General features: G+C 39.5%; 1 protein-coding gene across 1 annotated transcript in view; it reads left to right on the top strand.

Annotated features, from left to right (window-relative positions):
• LOC122661540 (protein GRIP) overlaps window positions 1–22,546 on the top strand; it is a 74,549-nt gene that overhangs the window by 265 nt on the left and 51,738 nt on the right. The window contains exons 2-5 of the mRNA XM_043856965.1: window positions 371–889; window positions 2,527–2,642; window positions 4,627–4,796; window positions 13,678–13,771. Coding sequence (XP_043712900.1) covers window positions 415–889; window positions 2,527–2,642; window positions 4,627–4,796; window positions 13,678–13,771 — 855 coding nt within the window. The 5' untranslated portion in view covers window positions 371–414. The remainder of the gene's footprint in view (window positions 1–370; window positions 890–2,526; window positions 2,643–4,626; window positions 4,797–13,677; window positions 13,772–22,546) is intronic.

Here is a 22,546-nt window from a genome sequence, read left to right as displayed (position 1 = left end):
ATATTTAAGAGTACAGAATTGAACTTGATCATTGGATCCTGAAGAGGTATTCAGATCCGAATTTCAAAAGTGATAGTGAAATTTATAAAACAAAAATTGAATCTTCAATTTCTCAAAGTTCCGAAGTTCTATTTTTCTATCAAAGGAATAGATGGTGTTCATTTTATCGAATGCTCATTCGAATGGGAATGCTTTATAATGCACCTGTTGTTGGTTATTGTAGAAATACAGCGACTTTTAGTTAAGAGTTAAGTCTTGTGCTATGATGAGCACAGCAGATAGTAACATGAGCGTTTGTATTGGTCTTTCTGTTTTGATGGCTTATTTCTTTGCTAAGGTATATATAATATATTGCATGATCTGTCAATAGGTCTAATAGATGGAGTTTACACATTGATCTCCAAGAGCAAGGCAATGTCGACACAGGAGAGGGAGATTAACGGAATGCCAGAATTTCATAAAGATGTTACTGTAAAATCAGAAGAACAAGTATCTGACATGGATCATAACATAGATGGATATCTTATCAAGGGCAATGCGGTGTCTGATAGGGTCCAGGATCCTGGTTGCGATGAGACTCATGACCAGCTTGTACAGATGGTTATTGAACTCAATTTTCAGAATATATACCTGAAGGCTCATTTTGAAGGCTTGAAGAGTCTGCAGTTGGATTCTGGTGGGATCTGTGGGACAAAAATTGAAACCGAGCAGGAAGGAAGTGTGAATGAAAATGTTAAGGATCTACATGAAAAGATAGAATCTTTGAATAGAGAACTATTGGAGCAAAAGCAAGCACAAGATGCAGCAGAGGATGCTTTGAAGCATCTTCGTGCATCATACTCCGAGGCAGATGCTAAAGCCGAAGAACTGTCTGCCAAGCTTGCAGAAGGTCAGATTCGTTCTTTCCTCTACCCTCCACTCTCTGTGTCTCTCACTTGGCATTTCTTCCAATATTAAAATCATGATGATATCTAATTTTATCGTAGCTAGTGATTGGGAATACAGTGAAAACTCTACTGAAGAGTGTAATTTCATTTCACTAAATCAAAGATTCAGTCAAAAGTTATTTGAAAAGTTTAACTGTAAGGAATTTTTTGTGGAGTTACCTTTGTGTTTAATGTGTTTATACTTTTTGGGAAGAAATTACTGTGTGTTTTAAATATTTATATCTGAATACCATGACATATTTTTGGACCTTTTTTTGACCTATTTTGTGAACAATTTGTTTTTCATTCAAATGAATTCCCTTTTGGTTACTATTGAAATATGTGCAATGTTAAACTTTTCTATTTCAAGAACATGTGAAATTTACGCATTTTGCATGTACTTGCGAGGGGTGTGAACTTTTTTTTTGGTGACTAAAATTTCTATTACCAAACCCTAGGAGGGGGTGGGGGAGAAAAAAGGGGGGGGGGATGTATAAAGGAGGAGAGGAGGGGGAGAGAGGAGGGGGGGAGAGAAGCAAAAGCCTCAACCACAAGACAAGCTATGAAGAGGAGGGAGGCTGCAAGAGAGAAGTATCAAGACCCCAGGATACAACAATATGCGTATTCCTTGGGGTATCAAAAAAGGACCTATGAGGGATAAAGCTGAGCTTGGAGGAGACATCGAAAGAGATGGCTTTCCAAATCAAATCAAAAGATCTAGAGTTGGAGGTCCATCTCCTAAGATTTCTTTCCATCCAAGTACAAGCTTTCCAACAGTGTCACAGATAGTGCCTCCAGTGAATGTCATGTCGAACTAGAGCCATTCTCTATCAAAGGCTAGGGGTCTCCTGCAACGGGGCCAAATGGTCGTAAGGGCTTTTTTTTTTTCAGATGGTGGAGGTAAATGGGCAAGCAAAGAAGAGATGTGCTATGTCCTCGGAGCCGTTCCAGCAAAAGACGCAAGAAGGGGAGACAGGGATATTACGGTGGAGAAGGAAGGCTTGAGTTGGGAGGCAAAGGCTAAGGGTTCTCCAGACAATGAAGCTATGCCGAGGGATGTGGGCTTTGAACTAGACTAACTTGTGCCAGGGAACAAAGGGGCCAGGGTTCTGAACAAAATTTCAAGCCGAACTAAAGCTAAAGAGGCCGTTGGAGGAGGGAAGCCAAATTACTTTATCCGCATGAGTTTGGGGGAGGGGTGGAGGGGGGGGGGGGGGGAGGGACCGCCAGATCTGGGAAAGTATTGAGGGATGGAGGGAGGGGGGGGGGGGGACCAAGAGCCCTAAGAAATGATGGAGGAAAGGGGGGCAGATTTGGGAATGCCAGAGGGGTGTGAACTTGGTTACAGTTTAATGTGGAAGTATTGGTTGGAACCCAAATTTTTTAAATCAGTAATGTCTTAGTTATATTTCCACTCCCTTCTATTTTGGCTGATAACAGATTTGTGCTTTCTTCACCTTGTTTGATAAACTACTCTGAATTTATGTTTTTAGTGCTGTAGAATACATTTTGAAATTCGTAATAGAACTTCCAACTTTTTATCCTCTCTTCTTAATAAAGTCCTTGTCTGCTGACAATCATTCATGATTTACTTTCATAGTTGAACAGAAGATGGACCAAGAAATAAAAGAGCGTGATGAGAAGTATAATGAACTTGACTCCAAGTTTGGTAGGCTTCATAAAAGAGCAAAGCAGCGTATTCAGGAAATACAGAAGGTAAATGCTATCTAATGCATTTTCTGTTTTTTAACCAGACTACTACTTTTTGGCCTCTCATGTATATCTGGATTAGGATCCATCTGCAGTTCCAAACTTAGTTCTAGCATAGGTGAGAGTGTAGATATCTATCACACTTATATTGAATGATGATTCCATCGTAACGACCTGTTAGTGACAGTTGAAATCCCTCACAGTTTGCTATATCAGCAAAAATGGATGGGTTACATGATAGAACAGCTCTCGTCCATCTCAGTGGTTATGTTCCTTCCCATGCCTAAAGAGGGAGCTCAAAGTTTCAAAGAAGGAAAAGAAAAAAAAAGGCATCAGATATTATTACAGTGAAAATGGCATTTTTCCTAATCTTAAAAAACTTTCAACTCATTTTCCAACCATTTCCAGTGCTTGTTTAAGGCTGAAATTTGACCACTGAGATGGTTGTGGGGTTCATCTCACTTGGACCCACCCATTCCATCCAAGTCTGCGATGTGGCGAGAAAACATAACCTCTTGACAGAATCAATCAAATGTCACTAACTGGTTTTTACATTTACATTTTGCATTCAAAAAATATTTAAATAAAATAGTATTTAATTTCTCATTCTTTATTTGGACTGTCAAAATCATATCAAAATTATTAAATAATATACTTATTATATATGATTTTAGCAAATCAGTTTGCCAAACCAATTTTATCAAATTCCATGGCCTATATTTACCAAGCCAAGTCACATGAGACAATAATTGGAATATGCTCTTCAATTTGGAGGGGCTTTCATGTACTAATTTTTGTTCGAATAATTGTTGGACCGGTATGGACCCAAGAGGGAGGTGAATTGGGTTATACAAATTTTCTGGCTCTAAATGAGGATGAAATGTGGTTGCAACTTGCAACAAACAAAGGGAAGACATACAAAGATTTAGTGGTTCAGCCTCCTGCCTACGTCCACTACCAGTGACACTCCTGTCTCTGAACTTTCTACTATCACTAATGGCTTCCCTGGTGCCAATCAAACCACTTACAACCACAATAAGTTTCCCTGGTACCAATCAAACCACTTCCCACTTGTGGAGAACACCTTCTCCCACAAGTAACAACACTTCAAATAAATTTGAAGCACAAAAATACCCTTCTTAATAGGGTGGATATACAAGTGAATGCTTCAAGCCTCTTAATAGGCAAATATACCTATAAACTCACTTGTTCTCTCAACCTCTAATGCCCAAATATATTTACAAAATAAGGCTCAAGTAGATGGTCTTTCTAAAGTCTTGTTGAGAGAGTCCCAAAGAAAACTAGCCGTTTATGACAGCTTGAGTCTGAAACAGATTTGACCCAAAATCCCTTGGCTCCAGCTAGCAGTTGGACTATCCGTTGAACTCTAACGGTTCAGAATATGACTGTTGTCCATACTCCATACATATGGTTCTATTGTCCGGACATCCCTTTGTCTAGGGCAGAGGTCATGTCAAAAAGGCATGCCTTTGGGACAGATATCTGGTTCCATATCCGGTCTCTTTCTTAGGGATTGAGAACATGTCAAAATGACATGCCTCTGGGATGGACGCTCATAGGGTCAACCAGACATCCAGTTTGCAAAATTGCAGAATTCTGTATCAACCAGGACCAAAGTTCACTCCTAGACTGTAAATCACTCTTTTGACCTGGTCAACTCCCCATTGGGTTGTTTGATGCATCAAAACTGTATTTTGCATGTATCCTTAGCATTTACATGCGTTTCTTGACCATTTCCATGCATATCTTTAGCGTATCTCTGATACGATACATCTCTTAAAATCATCCTTCTGATTTGATACCTGATACCGATATTTAAAACCTTGGTGATACCCTTCTGTTCTTTTATTCTTTCAATAATGTCATTTCTGTTTACTGTTACTGTAAACTTAGAGAGTAATTCTTTAATCGAAAAATCAAAAAAGTTTTTCCACTTGAGTTAATAACTTTATTGAAGTCTCATTTTCAGGAAAAGGATGACCTTGAAGCCCGCCTTAATGATGTGAATGAAATGGCTGAACGAGCATCATCCCAGCAGACATCATTGCAGCAAGAGCTAGAACGCACACAGCAACAAGCAAATGAAGCATTGCGCACTATGGATGTGGAGAAACAACAATTACGAACTGCAAACAATAAGTACTATCTTGTGTTAATTGCCACAAAGAAACCATATTTAATGTTCATTTTATGTATTTCTAATAAGTGTATTTTGTTGATATTGCCTTGTTTATCTGTTGTTTTGGTGTTCTTCTCACTCAGGTATCACATGACTAATTTTATTTAGTTGTGACTTGTTAGAAATCCTACTAATCCTCCATTAATGGTCAATTAAGTGAAGAGGCAAACTATGAAGGCTATGTAAAGGGCTTGAACTAAGTCATTTTCATATCCAGATTTTGTAGCCGAATAGTGACACTCATTGATCAAGGGAATCTATGGCTAAACCTTTGCTTCTTGTGAGAAGTTAGGGCTTAGGTTCTAGGAATCCTTTATGAAAGGCTAAAGATTAACAAGGGGTGTTGGCTTAGAATTGAGGATTTTGGGAATCAAGAGAAAGGTATTGGGGTTTAGACTTTAGTTGATAAAAGTGTAACCCTGATTGAAAAGTTAGGTTGACGAGATGGTAGGCTATGATTTCGACTATGATTCAGGGTTGAAAAAAGCAGATTGAGAAGTAGAATTTCACTATTTCACGAGCTTAGGGTTACTTGTGGAGTTTAAGGGATTGGGATCAGGTCATGAATCTGTCCCAGGCTCCCAGCTGATCTTGATCCAATCATTGTTGGTCCAGATGATCCATGCTGGAACAATTTGATCATGTCATTGAATTGGATAGTCCAGTTTGTATTACATATTTGATCAGTCACAACTCACATGAGATCCCAATAAGGCAATCTGGATCTGGGTTGTGATCGGCTGATCTTTGAAGCCATGCTAGTTGCAACATGCATCACTCCAAAGTCCTGGGGATGAGTTGCACCACTTGAAAAAAAGAATAGTTGTATGGAGTCGCATCACTTGAAAGTGGTTGAAATTCTCATTCAACATCAAACTTCTTATGGCTCATTTACATAGCTCGGATGACAGTAATGACATCTTGGGACTTTCTTAAAACTGATAAGTAGCTGAGATTATTCTGGGTAGATGTTGAGATGGCTGAGTGACAAATATAGCAACTATATAATAGAAATGAATATATCTAAGGGGCTTTTAGATTAACATTATCAGGGGACAAGAAGAGAGGGAGTCATTTGAAATTGGTCGGGCATGTTGAAAAGGTTAACAGAGTTGGAAGTTAACAAATGTAAAGAACAATGAGAAAGATGGAGAAGGAGGGTTGAAGAAGATGGAGGAGGAGAAGAGAAGATGGTGGAATGTTGTGTGTTGGAGTGATGTCTCCTCCACACCTAGATTACTTCATTAATAATATGAAAGAAATTATATACACCTCCCTAGGGAGGTAAAAGGTTAAAAGAGGGAAATTACAATATAAGGCAACTTGTTAACAAACTAGTTCCTACATTACCCTTACTACACAAACTCTAATACTCCCCCTCAAGTTGGAGAATAAATGTCATGCATTCCCAGCTTGCATAATAGAGTACCAAACTAAAGAGAAGTAAGTCCTTTGGTGAAGATGTCCGCCAATTGATCATCAGTTTTCACAAAAGTGGTGCAATTGCAGCCAGAGTCTATCTTCTCCTTCATGAAGTGCCGATGCACTTCAATGTGCTTTGTTCTATCGTGTTGCATCGGATTGTGAGCAATGCTTATAGCTGCCTTGTTATCACATTAGAGCCGCATAGGTTCTTCATTATCAAACCCCAACTCCTGAACCAATCATCTCAGCCATATAAGTTCACAAACTCCATGTGCCATTGCCCAAAACTCTGCCTCTGCACTGCATCTAGCTACAAAAGGTTGTTTTTTGCTTCTCCATGTGACCAAATTACCATCCACAAATGTGCAGTAGTAAGATGTAGACCTTTTGTCTGAGATGGATCTAGCCCAATCGGCATCTGTGAAACCTTCAACTCTCAAGTAGTTGTGCCTTGCATACAATAGTCTTTTCCCTGGAGAGGACTTCAAATATCTAAGAATGCGGTATACAACATCCAAGTGCCCACTCTTGGGAGCATGCATAAACTAACTCACCACTCCCACAACATAAGAATTATCTGGGCGAGTCATAGACAGATAGATGAGCTTCCCCACTAGCCTCTGGTACTTCCTTGCATCAACAAGAGAGGGACCACAATCTTCTCCTAGTGCATGATTCTGTTCAATAGGAGAACTTGCTGGTTTGCAGCCCAACATCCCTTTCTCTTTCAACAAATCAAGAACAAATTTCCTTTGACATATGTTGATTCCTCTTTTGGACCTAATCTCAAATTGTTGAGCCAGGTAGGTCTTCAGCCTAGCTGTCTCAGCTCTGTCATCTCTAGTCACAACAATGTCATCAACATAGACAATAAGGGCTGTAATAGACCATTACCTCGCCGGGTAAATAAGGTATGATCAGCTTGACTCTGGGAATATCCATTCTTCAGAAGAGCCTGCCTGAACCTCTCAAACCAAGCTTTTGGAGACTGTTTTAGACCATATAAAGCCTTTTTAAGGAAACACCTTCACTTCAGCTGAAGGGAACTTGAAGCCAGGAGGGAGCTGCATGTACACTTCCTCTTGTAAATCACTATGGAGGAAAGCATTTTTCACCTCCAACTGATATAGTGACCAATCTCTATTTGCTGCCAATGATAAGAGAACCCTTACAGAATTATGCTTAGCCACATGAGAAAATGTCTCCTGATAGTCAATCCCGTACACCTGATTGTACCCTTTGGCCACCATCCTGGCCTTGTATCTCTCTATTGTACCCTCTGATCGGTACTTAACTGTGTTGACCCATCTGCATCCAACTGGAACTCTCCCCTTGGGAAGGTCAACCAGTTTCCAAGTACAGTTTTGCTCAAGAGCCATCATTTCCTCAGACATGGCTTGCTTCCACTTTGGGTCAGACATAGCTTCATTGACATTTTTGGGAATGGAAATAGAAGAGAGGGCAGCAGTAAAGGCAACACCTGTAGGAGAAAGAGCATCATAGGAAACAAATTGGGCTACAGGATTAGTGCAAGCTTTCTTTCCTTTTCTAACAACAATAGGAAGGTGATGCAGCTCCAAGTAGGAAGAAGAAGAAGTCTTGAACTTAGGGCTTAATTAGGGAGCCATAGATTAGGTTTATTTGCTAGTATTCTCCATACTTAGTTTAATTTTCTGTTTTTAGATTGAACCGGTTTAGAATTGATTGTATCCAATTGGTTCAAGTGGTCCAATTTAAGTTATTTAGCTAGTTAGTTCTTAACTTAAGTTAGTAGGGGTATCTTGGTCATTTTCTGTTTTAATTAATTAGTTTAGATTTATACCTCTCCCTTCCACGATTTACTGAAGGAGAAGTCATTAAGTTGTATTAGGATTTGGCATAAAGCCATATTATAAATAAAGTAAATCGTGGAGGCTCCCCGACAATTTGAATTTTTGAAAAAAAGACTGATTTGTTGGCTGCCGATTGCTGCTGCTGCTGCTCCTTTGGAGTGTTGCCTTGTGGATCTATCAAGGAAGAAGGACAGGTGGATCTCTTGTGACTCCTTACGCCGTGACGGCTGGGAGGTTCTCTCTCTGAAGGTGGCTCTATCCTTCAACCCTTGTCAGACTTGCTGCCGGTGGAGATCTGCTGTAAGTTTGAAGTTTAATTTTCTGTTCCATCCATTCTTCTTCCCCCCATTCGATCCCTCTTATTTTTTGTTTGAATTTTTAAAACCCTAGATCATCTAAGCCCTATCCAGCAACAACCCCTTATCAGAATCTTACCAAATTCTGATCACAGCTTCCCCTCCATCAGTCCTACACTCGAACTGAACTGTTGTCCCAAATTCTCACTCAAAACCCTAGTTCTATAAAACCCTATTAAAACCCCAAACCTTAGAATCCTGATCTCATACTTCCAGCCATTCAAATCCAAGCCCCTTTCACTCGAACCTCCCTCCTACACATCTGAACACTTGACCCTAATCCCTGGTTCAGATTCCCATTATAAACCCTAGTTTTGACTACTTTGCTGTTTCCTTAAAACCCAAAACCCGAACCCTAAAATTCTGGAATCTGAATTTTGATTCAAATCTGTGTCAAATCTGTGTCAAATCTGTCTTAATAGCTTCCCCTAAGCCTGCCTATTAAAATCAGATATAAATTACCCCATTCCCCCTACCTAACCCTAGAATTTAACCTAAAAACCCTAATTCTGCCCATTCAAGCCAACAGCCCCTCTTTAGATCCTATTGCTTGGCCTCTAGTGGGATTTTTCTCCTATCTAGAGCTACATTAGAAGGTCGAAATCAGAAGGAAGAGGAGGGATGCCACCTGACTGAGGAGGATGTGGATCCAAGGCGGACCCTTGGCAGGTCTTCTTTCTCTGGTACACAATGTGGTAATTTTTCTCATTACTAGAACCACCACTTGAATTATCATTAATAGCACCAAGAACCCCTTCTTTCTATTTCCCAATATCAAACAGAAATGGAGAAATAGGCAAAGGTGGGAGGAAAGGGATGTCAACAACCTCTTCATTCCCACTATTCTCCTCCTGAAGAGGATGTTGAGAAGAACTGAAGAAATGTATAAATTCAAAGAAGGTGATATCTTTGGAGAGAAGTCGCCATCGGGAAGAGGGATGGTAGCACTTAACCCCTTGGTAGAGGAGGAATATCCAAGGAAAATGCATTTGAGTGCCTTGGGGTCAAGCTTAGTCCTAGCAGATTATTGACAAGGCCAATAATGGGGCTGAAGTCATGGCTCGCTGCAATTCTTGAATTGTAGTTTGGGCTTCTGAGTTCCAAATTGGAATGAATCCTTCCGAAGCAAATCTGTCAATGGGGATGCTATATGGGTATACTGTCAAACGAAACGCCTAAAAAAACCCGTAAGGCCCAAGAATCCATGCAATTCTTTACAAGTTGTAGGTATAGGCCAGGCCAACATTGCAGACACCTTGGATTCACCATTGCCACACCTTGGGCCGAAACAATGAGACCCAAGTATTCCATAGAGCGTTGCGCAAAGGATATTTAGATTTCTTGGCAAAGAGTCCATGAGTTTGTAAAACCTGAAATACCTCTTTGAAATGCTGTAAATGTGAGGTCCAAGATTGGCTATATACCAAAATGTCATAAAAGAAAACGAGGACAAATCAACGAAGGAATGGATGGAAAACTGCATTCATGTTAGCTTGAAAAGTCGATGGGGGCATTAGTGAGCCCAAAGGGCATGACGAGGAACTCAAAGTGACCATCATGCATGCGAAATGCAGTCTTAGTGCACATCCTTAGTATGAATGTGAATTTGATGATAATCTGACTGCAAATCCAATTTACAGAAGAATTGGACACCGTGTAATTCGTCCAATAATTCATCAACTGTCGGCATGGGAAAACGATCTTTAATAGTGACAGCATTAAGAGCCTGATAATCAACACAAAAGCGCCAGGTCCCATCCTTCTTCTTAACCAGGACTGGAGAGGAAAAGGGGCTGGTGCTGGGCCTAATTATCTCTTCTTGCAGCATATCTGTGACTAACCGTTCAATCTTGTATTTTTGAAATGTGGATAACGGCAAGGGCGGACATTGACGGCTATGATCCTGGTTGTAGGTGAATGGAATGGCCATGAGGTCTTGAAGGTGGCAAACCTTGAGGGGCAGCAAACACAGTAACAAAAAAGATTCAAGAAGGGTGCTCATCTCTACATCTTCACAAACAGCTGATGAGGTAGATATAGGCTGGACCTCTACTTGAAAGAGAGCTGCAAATGAGTCGGTTTCAGCCAAACGCCTCAGATTTTAGTACCCTAAAGGTACAGGAAAGGGCCGTTGTGCACCAGTGAGCTTAATCGGTGTGTCATTATGATGCAGTATCAAGCTTGAAGAAGATCCTTCATGCTGTTTTGGTCCACATCAGAAGTAGATCAACCTGCAGGGCCAAGAACCACCCTCAATTAAGCCCAGCCGTGGCCCGTGGGTTAAGCTGGCTAGGGTTAGTCCCTGCGACATTATTGCTGGTGGGGCCCATGAAGTTGACTCTAAAGAGCCACCAGACCTGAGTTTAATTTTCTTAAAGTGTCTTGTAATATTTCAACGCCTTTTTTCATTTTCCTAGGCTTAGTTAATGAGTTGATTTCCTTTTTCTAGGTGCTTTAATTAGACTTTTCCGTTTTCAAGTTGGGTCTTTTAAGTTTCTATGTAGAGTCCAAAAGTTTGTGTTAAGGAATTAATTTTACTTAGTATTAGTTTCTAGGTAATTTAATGCTTTATTGGAGTTAGCTTCTAGGTGATTAATGCTCGAGACCAAGAGCCATTTTTATTTTCTTTATACTAATGTAATCCAACTATGAAAGAAAGATTTGAAGAATGAATTGAATATTGGATTTCATTGGAAATCAGTAGGTGTGTTTGATCACCTTCTATCCCTTCCCTCTCCCTAATCTTGTTTTTCTTTCTCTCCCCCTCTCAATCTCATCTCTTATCCTCTCTCTCACGATACTCCCTCTCATCCCCCTCGTCTCTTCTTCTCTCTTCATTCAAGATCAGAATCTGATCTTGAAACCTCGTCTTCTCCCTTTATCCTATCCCTAATCTCCCTATAAATTAGATCTGATCTCTCTATTACAGATCTGAGCCTTCCGCCTGCGTCAAATTGGTATCAGAGATAGGATAAAGGGAGAAGAGGAGGTTTCTGAACCTTCCGCCTTTAGCAATGTTTTACCAATTAAAAGAGCGGTAAAATATTAGATCTAATCGAAAAATTTCATAAATCTTAATATGGTAAAACATTGCTAAAAACCAAAAGAGCGGTAAAATATTCATTTGTTTTGACTTTTGATATCTAAAAAGCTATTTTCATTCAGAGCGATTTTGACAGCATTCATGCATTCCAATTAAGGTTTGACCAGAACATAACTCCGTCAATATGAATCAGATTTAAGCAATCTTGGATTTGTTGGAAAGCTGGTTTTGTGCTCTACCTAATACAGAAAGTCTCATTTAAAAATAAAATCCTTTGACCAGTCAAACTTCTTAGAGAACAAGAACATTTCTCTAAATCGGGAGCGGTTTAATTACTTATAGATAAGATCATATTTTCTAAGAAAAGTATAAACCAAATGTGAGACTAGGTATACCAGGACAATGACCAATTCCCAGAACAATATAAAGCAACTGTATGTTTTGATTGTTTCAAATTTCCAATAGCTTGCTTCTTTAGTTCTGCTGTCTTCTAGTTCTATGCTGATTTTTGATGACTTGATGTGGCTTAATGTTGACTTTTGATAATATAAGGTATATATTGTAACCAAGGTTCTAAAACTCGATCTTGACCAGGTCGAGTTTTCCGAGATCTCGGCGAGACAACTTTTTTTTTTTAATGTTTCAGAAATTATGTTTTGGTGGGCATATGGCCATAGTTGGCTCCAAAACTTTAAGGTAAGCTTGTTTTTGGCTTATTAAGCATATTTATAGGTTCAAATTGAAAAAAAAAACACCCAATTTGGTGTTTTGGATTTGCACCCTTGGTTAGCAGTAAAGGCCAAACCTTTAATGTAATATTGCCTATTCTACACATTGTTTGAATGATATGAGACATAATTGGAAAGTAAAACAAGTAAATTATGCACATAATGTTGAATAATTATTTAAGAAATAGTTAAAGACTTAAAGTTTCTACTATAAACCACAAGATACAATAAAGTGTTCACAATGCATATTACATAGACACCCAACCTAAGTACAATGAATAATACATAAGTCATAGACACCTTACTACCCTAGTCTTCCATGTCTTAACTCCCAAGTCCCAACAATACAATACTATGACTCTACGAGTACTGAGGAGGTCGAGATTCTCGAAATATTTGAGATTTCACCGAGATTTCTCCGAGATTCTCAAAATATTTGAAATCTCGGTTGAGTTTTTCGAGTTTTTACATTTTTTTGTTTCGTATAATCACTCGTCTCGAGAAGCTTGAGTTTTCCGAGATCTCGCCGAGATTTTGAACTATGATTGTAACATACTAAATAATGTTAGAAAAGAGGGGAAATAAAAAATAACACTACGGTACCTTGGTCGCCTACGCCTAGGTGGGCGCCTTGTCGCCTAAGCGCTTAGGCACCCCTCCACCGCCTTGGGTTGCCTTGACAACTATGCAGTGAAATAAGTTTCTCATCTTCTGTTTCTTGTCCTTGCCCTTTTTCCTGTTTTTCCTGGATTTATTCTTCCATGTTCATTGTCGTACTGTCTTAATGGATCAATACCCTTCATGGATTCTAGGTTAGCATGTAGTTACATAGTAACTTCTTAGCAACTGACATTTCTTTTTCCCTCTCTCTCTCTCACTCTCTCACATTGGATGTGTCTAAACTTGTCAACTCTATTGCTAAGTAGATACAAGGATAAGCAATGATTGGTCGAGGTTTTTTATCCTTTACAACAAAGTATTGGTTGCACATGCTAAATGAAGTTTGAATAGCCTTGACTGTTGATAGAACAATTTTTGATATCACGGAGCAGAAATATAGTACAGTATCCTCTTTCCTCTTACTTTTATTTTCCATTTCTCAATTTTCTTATCTCATTTCTTCATTCCTCTTACTTTCCTTCCCCTTTGTGAGGACCTCAATTTTCCCTACTTTGTTTTGAAAGGATCCATGTAGCCGACCCCTTTTAGTTGGGATAAGTCTGAGTTGTTGTTCGTGTTGTATTCTTGAGTGACTGTACAGAACTAAAACCATTTATTTTTTTCATAAATAAGGAACTGAAACCATTTGTTGTAGAGTTCATCTTTTGTTCAATATCTTTACATTAAAATGCTATCTAGATTTCCCCCCTTATGAGTCCCTTCATTGATTTCATATGTTCTATAGTCTCTGAGTTAAGAGATGTTTTCTTGATTTTAATAATGTTCTTTACTTCCAGACTTCGAGAGACCATTGATGAAATACGCCGTTCATTGGGGGCCAAGGAGAATGCTCTCGAGGGATTGCAGCAGTCTCTATTTGAGAAAGAGCAGGTCCAGACACATTATTACTTCTGAAGTTCTGCTATATGTGTGCGCTTGCGCATGTCTAATTTTTCTCTTGGTAGTCATTATATCCTTGATATCACATATTCTCTTCCACTTAGTCCTGATGGCTAAGTTACAGGGAAATCAACATCACTGATGTTCAAGGATTTGTTGTTGTTAGTGTGGCCATGCTCGTGTATATGGCATACTATTTTGCATGAAAATAAACGTGTCTTGGTTGTCGAGAAATAAAATAAGCCGGTGTCATGCTTTAATCATGTCTTGTATGCTTGCATCAATACCCTTTTGTGCTATTTCTGATTGCTACTGAACAAGGAGTGAGAGAATGCCGACTGATTGTAAACTGCTATCTATATTCCTTAATATATAATTAATTGCTCCCTATATTTCTTAATATATTGTCCCTTTTTGTCTTTTTCTGTATTGTCACTATTGTGTATGTGCGCAGGTCTGAAAAAAATTACATCCATTAGTCTTCACATTTGGTCTAAGGTTTAGTAACTCAATTGAAATTGATTCTGTAATTTGTAATTTGACATTATTGGTTTCCAACTTTGATAGATACATGTTAAATTTCATTATCTTATTATATATAAGTGCTTAGTCTATTAGACCTTGGAAGTTATGATTATTTGAACATAGCGTTTTGACAAGTGTGGATGGACAACATTCTTGCTTTTTTTTTTTTTTTTTTTTTTTTTTTTTTTTGGAATAACTAGTGGGAGGACTGTATAGTTTTGTGAGTGTGACAGCAAATTGGCAGGTGGTCCATACATAAGAAGGCTGAGGGAAAGATGCTGTCACTTGTTGGATTTGTAATGGTCCATGTTGATGGGTGGTGTTGGATGATTTCAAAACTTGTCAAATAATTGATTGAGTGACGCAGGATAGTCTGTGGGACTGTAAATCACTCAAAATATGCTTACTTGAATTTTTTGGAACCAGAAAACGCTGTCCTTTGAACATAAATCTGAGATGGTATATTGATATGTTGTTGAAATGCAATTTTAGTAGTTAATCTGGACTCGAAGATGAATTTGGCGAACTATTAACAATCTAAATCAGGTAAGATTAGAGCCTCATCTTGCTATAATTGATCAAGAGATGTAGATTGAAAAGGGAAGAAAAGGAGAAGAGTGCCTACGGCTGTTCTTGGATCTGGTTGGGTCCTTGCGGTTTCTGTTTTGTTCCAAGTTTTGGACCAGGTTTAGTCCTTAAAGTTAGTGTCACACCCCGGCCCGGTCAAAAAGGGCCAAGTGTGACTGGATGTCTCAGACACCCAGAGAATCCCACCAGGATCGCAAATGCAGTGTTCTATTCGCAGTTTCGTCCATAATTATCAGAATTAAAAATGCAGCGGAAGCAATAATAGAGCAATAAACAATAAATAAGGAAAGACTAATGATAGTATTATATTCAAAAGAAGCTTGTTTGTACATCATTTACATTGATACCCAAAAAGAGATAAGATAAGCTCAAAAGCCAACAGGTTAGTAACTATAGCTATACAAAAGTGTTATAAACCAAAAAGGAAGGAGAGTAGCCTGGTCAGCCCGGACGTTCAGGAGAACGCGCAGTCATCGCAAGAGCATGCAGCATCGTGTTAAATAAGGACAAGAGTATCAACTCCAGCAACAGGAAAAGCATCCTGAGAAGGAGCAATCCCCACAGAACCAGCAACGGTAACGGCAGTAGTCTCATCTGAAAAAGAAGGACGTCCACTGGGGTGAGCTCTCAACTAAGCCCAGTAAGGTGTGGGGGAAACATGCATACACAGTAAATCATGATGCATGTCCTAACTAGTATGCTCCTAGCACAGTTACTAAGTCTCATGAGGTATAAGTACTACTACTAGTGGTAGATGCTAACCTCGGTCCCGGAACTAACCCTTCTGTCACCCGAGCGAAACCATTCTACCACGGTGAGGACCCGCCAGTTCCGGAACTAACACATCGGACCCCAACAGACCCCCAAATGACCAACCCTGCCTGTTTATTACCACAGCGGAATTAGGGACCCGCTAACATGGGACAGATGATGGCATCCCGGAACTAATACATCGGTCTCTGCCATGGGTTGTCCAACACCTTTCCCTCTGTTGGTAAGGGGCGTAGTACTAGGTAATGAATATCAACCTAGCCCAGTGCAGTCTAAACATGATGAGGCAAGCATGATTTGAGTTATAAATTACCGAATTCCATCATCATAAATTCACATCATATAAATAATCAATGCAAATGCAATGCAATGTCTTTGTGCAACCTATTTTACATGCAGTTTAATGCATTAAATAAAAGCTAGAAAACTACATGCTCCAGGTATAGAGGTAATGATGCATGAGCATGGCATTCAGCATAAAGTTGAAATTAAAATGTGATAAATACGCAGGAAATTAAGGTCGAATCCCCTTACTTGTATTGGAGTCTAGTTCAGTCAAGTAATTCTCCAATAAAACAGCAAAGCAAACAAGGACAACAGAAAAACAGACCTAAACACCATGACAAAACAGTATTTATTAGGTCTAATTTGAAGTCAGGACAATTCCCAACATAACAGGGCAGAAAGGGCACCAAAAAGGACCAGCCGGATGCAGATGCCAACAGGGCCGGTCGACTGCCCATGGGCCTGCAACTCCATCTGGGAATGTGTCCAAAATTGGGGTTTTTTCTATTTTTGGGCAGATCCTTACATGCATGGGCCCAATTTGATGTTTTAACATCATTTCAAGGTAGGTCAGTCTACCTAGGTTTCCAATTTCATAATTAGTTAGTTAATTTAGGAATTTCTTCAATTAAACCTAAATTAGCTAGGTTAGGGTTTACTATACAGGTAATAGCTTCAACACTTAAGGTCTAATTAGAGTTTAACACTCAATTTCAGGTCTGATTGGGCTGGAATTAGTTAGAACAGCCCAATTTCACAACAAAATCTAATTATTCAAGCTTAACTTTGAAGCTTTAATGGAGTCCAGCCATCTAGGTGTATTTAGACTAAAAATAAACTAAACTTAGAGGAGAAGGAGAAGGATACATCAAGGGTTCTCAGGGCTTACCAGAAATTAGAGGCAGAGCAGGTGATGGAAGCACTTCTAATGGAGATTCAAGTTCAGGTTCGGTTGTGGGAGGTAAGCCTTCAAGAGCAGCCCCAATTTCTCTCTTCTTCTCTTTTCCTCTTTCTTTCTTTCTCTCCTAAGCTGGAATGAATTTTCAGTTTCTCTAAGATGTGAATAGTGAATGATTTAAGAGAAGTTATATATATATATATATGACACTTAACCACTAAGGGGCAGAATCGTCTTTTGGTCATAAATTATTTCTAAAATTGATTCTTTTGTATTTATTACCTTATTTTAGGTACAGAATGATGTCATGCGACATCAAGGGTGATCCGGACATGGGTAAATGTCCGGGACAGTGTTCCCCACTGGGAAAGTGGGTCCCACAGGGTAAATTTACATAGACACCCCCTCTAATCCTAATCGGTCGTACAAAACACTTATATAAATATAAATAAATTACACTTACAATAATTTTAATTGAGGGAGAGCCTTTGCATGGCCTCCAGAGAGTAGATCCGACACAGGTAACTCCGGTGCGGGGTTTCACGGGGGTCCTCTGACTCCAACAGAGTAAGCTGAGAAGAATCCCTGGAGTCCTCCATAGGAGTGTCGAGAGTTTCGTCTGTATTTTCGACCGATATAGTCCATAGCATCGATGCTACCATAAATTGAGAGCTGGAACCTGAAATCACACAAGTTCCAAAAGTTCAAATTTATTCGGAAATTTGACCGGGTTTCACAGTTAGTCCAGTTGGTCCATGTGTGGGGAGCTAGTGGTGGTAGTTAGTTTGTTTATATTTTTATTGGTTTCTTCTTTTCTAGTTAAGATAGTTTCTATTTTGGTGTTTTTGTTTGTTTAGAAGGCTGGACTCTAATTAAGAAATCCAAGCCTTACTAGTTTCTATTTTGTAAGTTTTCTAGAAGGTTTCTATTTGTGAAGGAGGCTTAGGTTGTAAGGAAGTCTCTAGTCCATGTAAGGGGGGTTCTACACATAGTACTAAATCTCGGTCGAGATCTCGAATATTTCGAGTATCTCGACTTGACCGAAACGAAATAGGAGTTCGAATCCAAGACTATATCGCGATATCTTGAGACAAAATCAAAATCTCGTGAGATATCGAGATTCCTTTTTCAAAAGTAGCTTTATAAATACCAAAACTCGTTAGTCTCGGTCGAAATTTCAACAGAGACTTAACAAGCACTGGTTTTTTGGGTTTTTTTCTCCTTGTTCTTCATCCTTTCATTTCTCCTTGCTGATTCTTGCACCGGCCTTCAAATCTTCGCCGCATCTACGCCGGAGAACACACCATTAGCACATTTGTGAAGCTTTTTCACTATTTCAGGTAAAACCAATTTCTCCAAAAATGTTTTTTTGAAAGAAGCATGATCAATACTTGTTTGTTTGTGATGAAATTAATATATGTTAGACATCGGAGGCCTATCTACAACCTTACGGTGTCGAAATTTTTTTCCTATATATATATATATATATATATATATAATTTTTTATTTTTCTGCTTCAAAAATTTGATTTTCTTACAACAAGAATGTAAAAAAAAATAGGGGTTATGTACATTGTATGGTGATCAATTAAATATCTTCTCCATCCATTCCCAGTTTTGAGTACGACTCCCACTCACAGGGACGTAGTGGATCATCTTTTGTAGATGACATCTTTTCCTACCCAACCCACCAGCCGTACCCGTACATGCTCCCAGAGGCGTCATATCATAGTGGATCAGTGAGTAGTACTTCTTCACAGTTTGTTGACCCATATCCTAGGATAGGTTACCTTCAGCATGTTGATGATGCAATTTACATGGCCTCTGTGGATGACTACACTCGTTTCTTCTCCCATACTATGACGTGGCATTCATTTGTCCTACAGTCGGAGAACAATGAATGTCGGCTTCATCGGACTATGAGTGGGATCGATCCTGGACGTCGGAGTAATTATTATTAGAATATTTGTAAACATTTGAGTCACTAGATGACTACTTGACTTGTATTGGACTATTGGGGATATTGTCATATTGATATCATCTTCATAACTTGTTATTTACTTATTGTACTTAATATAATGACTTAAGTTATGACTTATGAGTCATTCACTTTATGTTTCCAACTTCTAAGTCAATTTATTTGTTTAAATTGCTTATTAATCATTAATTTATTATGTCCTCTAGTACTTACAGTCTTAAACAATGTGTATGTGTAAGTTGTACATTAGGATTCAACCATACATTGCCAATCAATGGTGCAAATCCAAAACACAACTTTGGGTGACTATTTTTGCAATTTGAACATTTAAATGTGTTTATATAGCCTAAAATAGGGTTTCCATGAAGTTTCAGGCGTTAACTTGTTCTAAAACCAACCAAAATGACCTACCGAAACATAACAGAAAAATGCAAAATTTCGATCGAATTTCGGTCAGACCGAAACACCGAAACGAAATGAGTTTTCGAACTATGGTTCTACACTCTTCCATTGTTTGAAGCTATAAATAAGGAGGGGGTCCGACATAGCCCACAATTTTGACAATAATTTTTTTTGGATGAATAAATAAGTTCATTACCAAAAGGGAGAGAAAAAGACAAGGGGCCCCAAAGGGAAGAAAGAAAAATAAGACAGCAAGCCCAAGCCTTAGCTAAGACCGGCTGGAGCAACTAACTAAAGAAACATTGGAGAGACCCCAAGAATCAACAATGAGCCTGTTCCTTGGGGTATCTAAACAATGGGAGGGGGGAGCTAGCGATAACTTTGCTTTAATTTCAAAAGAAATGGAATCCCAAATCTTCTGGTAAGAGCGAGAGTTGGAGGTCCCTTTCCTGATATTGCGCTCCATCCAAATGTGGTTGAGAGTTGCACAAAAAGCCATCTTTCCGACCGAATCGCAAATAGAGGAACCAGCATAGGTCATATCAATCTAGATCCATTCTCTAGAGAAAGGGAGAATTCTTCTGCGGGCAGGCCAGCATTTGCTTAAAACTCTTTTCCAAATGGCAGCGGCAGTAGGACAATCAAAGAAAAGATGATCGAAGTCTTCGGCATTGTTCCAACAAAGGCAGCAAGCAGGGGAGACTGAGATCTGCCGGCTGCGGAGAAAGGCCTGAGTTGGAAGACAGTTGGTGAAGACCCTCCAGGCTGTGAAGCAGTGATGAGGAATGTGATGCTTGAACCAAAGAAGATTACGCCAAGGAACCAACGGGCCTCTTCAAACGAATGATTCCAGGCTGCCTTGGAGGAGAAGGAGCTTGAGTTGTTTGACGACCAAGTAACGCAGTTACCTATTGCCACAGGCCTTCTTGGAATGAAGGAAGCACATTCCAAATAAGGTTAAGGGAGGGGGCAGAGGAGTAGGGGGGAGCCCAGCCATCTTGATCAAGGATGTCAGCCACCAAGGAGAGTCGGTTGAAACCTGAAGCATAAATGATTCTCGAAGTGTCCAAGTGGAGAAGAATTCCCAATGGGTGCCAGTGACCCAACCAAAGGTAAGAAGAGAGACCATTGCCAATCTTGGACTGAATGACTTGAAGCACCAAGTGGCGGTTAGCAAGAATTTTACGCTAGACCTAAGAAGCATCCGACAAGGTTGAGGCAGTCTAGATTGAGTCCTGACAAAGGAGACCCGAGTAAATCCAATCGACCCAAATACTTTTCTTCTTAGAGGCAATCTTCCAGATAATCTTAATGATACCAGTAGAATTCACTTCTTTGATTCTTCTAATGCCTAGATCACCTTCCTTTTTGGGGAGACACACGGCAGCGCAGCTAAGGGATGGAGAAATCTTGAGGATTCGATGCCCTTCCAAAGAAAAGAAGCCATGAGGGATTCCAAGGACTTGATAATGGCTCGAGGGAGGCCATAAATGCCAGACCAGTAAATGTAGGATGACTCCAAAACTGATTTGATAAGAACCAATCTGCCTGCATAAGAAAAAAGCTTGCCTTTCCATAGTTGAAGCCTCTTCTAGATAAGGTCCAGCATAGGAGTGCAATGGTGAGCAGAGAGTCTTGCCGGAATCAAAGAAAGCCCCAAATATTTAACTAGCAATAGACCCTCAAGAAACCCGGATTTCTCAAGGAAAGCAATTTTGTCCATCTCTGAAACCCCAACAAAGAATAATAGAGACTTTGAGGGATTGATGCGGAGACCTGAAAGCTCATGGAAGTGCTGAAGACAGAGCAAAATGGTCTCAATCGAGGCAATCGAGGCCTTAGAGAAAATCATCAAATCATCTGCAAAAGCCAAGTGAGTAAGATTGAGAGCTTTACACTTGGGCAACGGAGAAATGTGCATCTGATCAGTGCTAAGCTGGATTTCTCTGGAGAGAACTTCCATCACCAAAGTACACAAGTAAGGGGAGAGAGGGCATCCTTGACGAATACACGTAGAAGCTCTTAAGTATCTTGTCGGGCTACCATTAACCAAAACTGAGAACTTTGGGGAAGAGATACAAGAGCTAATCCAGTTGACAAATACCAAAGGAAACCCCATCTTAGTCATCACTTGGGCAATAAAATCTCACCTTAGGGAATCGAAGGCCTTGTGGATGTCAATCTTCACGAGAATGGAAGGAGCATGGTTTTTCCTGTCAAATCCTCTGACAATATCATTGCAAAGAAGGATGTTGTCCGAAATATACTTATCAGGGATGAAGGCCGATTGGAATCTCAATACTTTTGGCAACATTCAATTATTGTAAAAAAAAAAAAAAAAAAAAGAACGGAATCTCATACTTTTGGCAACATTACTCATCAAGTTGCGGATTGCAAAGAAAGACTTGCTTCCATTCAGATTCGGTTGCAGTCAGATTTCCTTAATGGTTCCCTTGCTGTAGAAGAGAAAGAGACTTCCATTGAGCTCTCCTCCTTGCTTGCTAGGGAAGAAAGTTTTCTTAAGCCAAAATCTAGAATCAAGTGGTTGGACTTGGGAGATTCAAATACAGCCTACTTTCATCGTTCTGTAAAAGCTAGAGTTAATGCAAACTCCATTGTTCAGCTCTCTCACTCGGATGGCTCTATTGCCACTACAGTAAAGGACATCAAAGACTTGGCTGTTCAGCATTTCAAAGGAATTTCAGTGGCCCTCAGGTGGATTATGCCCCCATTCCGGATCACTTGCTCGACAAGTTTGTTGCTCCTGAATTTTGAAAATAATTGAATGGCTCTTTGCTGTGTTTCTGTGAGATGCAGAAATCCCTGGTGAGAGGCTAAAGTCTTAACTTTCTCCTTGTTTCTTCTTTGAGTTCCTACTACTGTCCCCACAGTTTCAGGTAATAGTGGGGCCTATGCTCACTAAACAATACACAAATTCCCAACACACAAGTAGGACTATCATCTACTGTTGTACAGAAATGTAGAGGACTTAATAACCTCAGTATTAGGGCTTGGATTAGGCCTAAATTTACATCAACAATAAGGACATAACAACATTGTTATACCCTACCAAAGATGTTACCAATCCAACGGATGGATTGACTGTTGCAGAAGATCAAAGGAGATAGCAACTTTCTGTCGGAATTAGTAACCATGTATAACTCACAAGACCTAAAGTATATTATCCTCAAAGTGATGTCAGTAGTAGGTATTGGTTACAGTAGAAAACCCTCAAATCACCAGTCACCACAACCAACTAATGGTTGGATTACAAGATATAAACTCAAACCAGAATTAGTAAGTAGAGCGATTAAATTCTA

Source organism: Telopea speciosissima, chromosome 5 (assembly GCF_018873765.1).
Source record: "Telopea speciosissima isolate NSW1024214 ecotype Mountain lineage chromosome 5, Tspe_v1, whole genome shotgun sequence".
Taxonomy (NCBI): Eukaryota; Viridiplantae; Streptophyta; class Magnoliopsida; order Proteales; family Proteaceae; genus Telopea; species Telopea speciosissima.
This window is presented reverse-complemented; position numbering and strand designations above follow the sequence as displayed.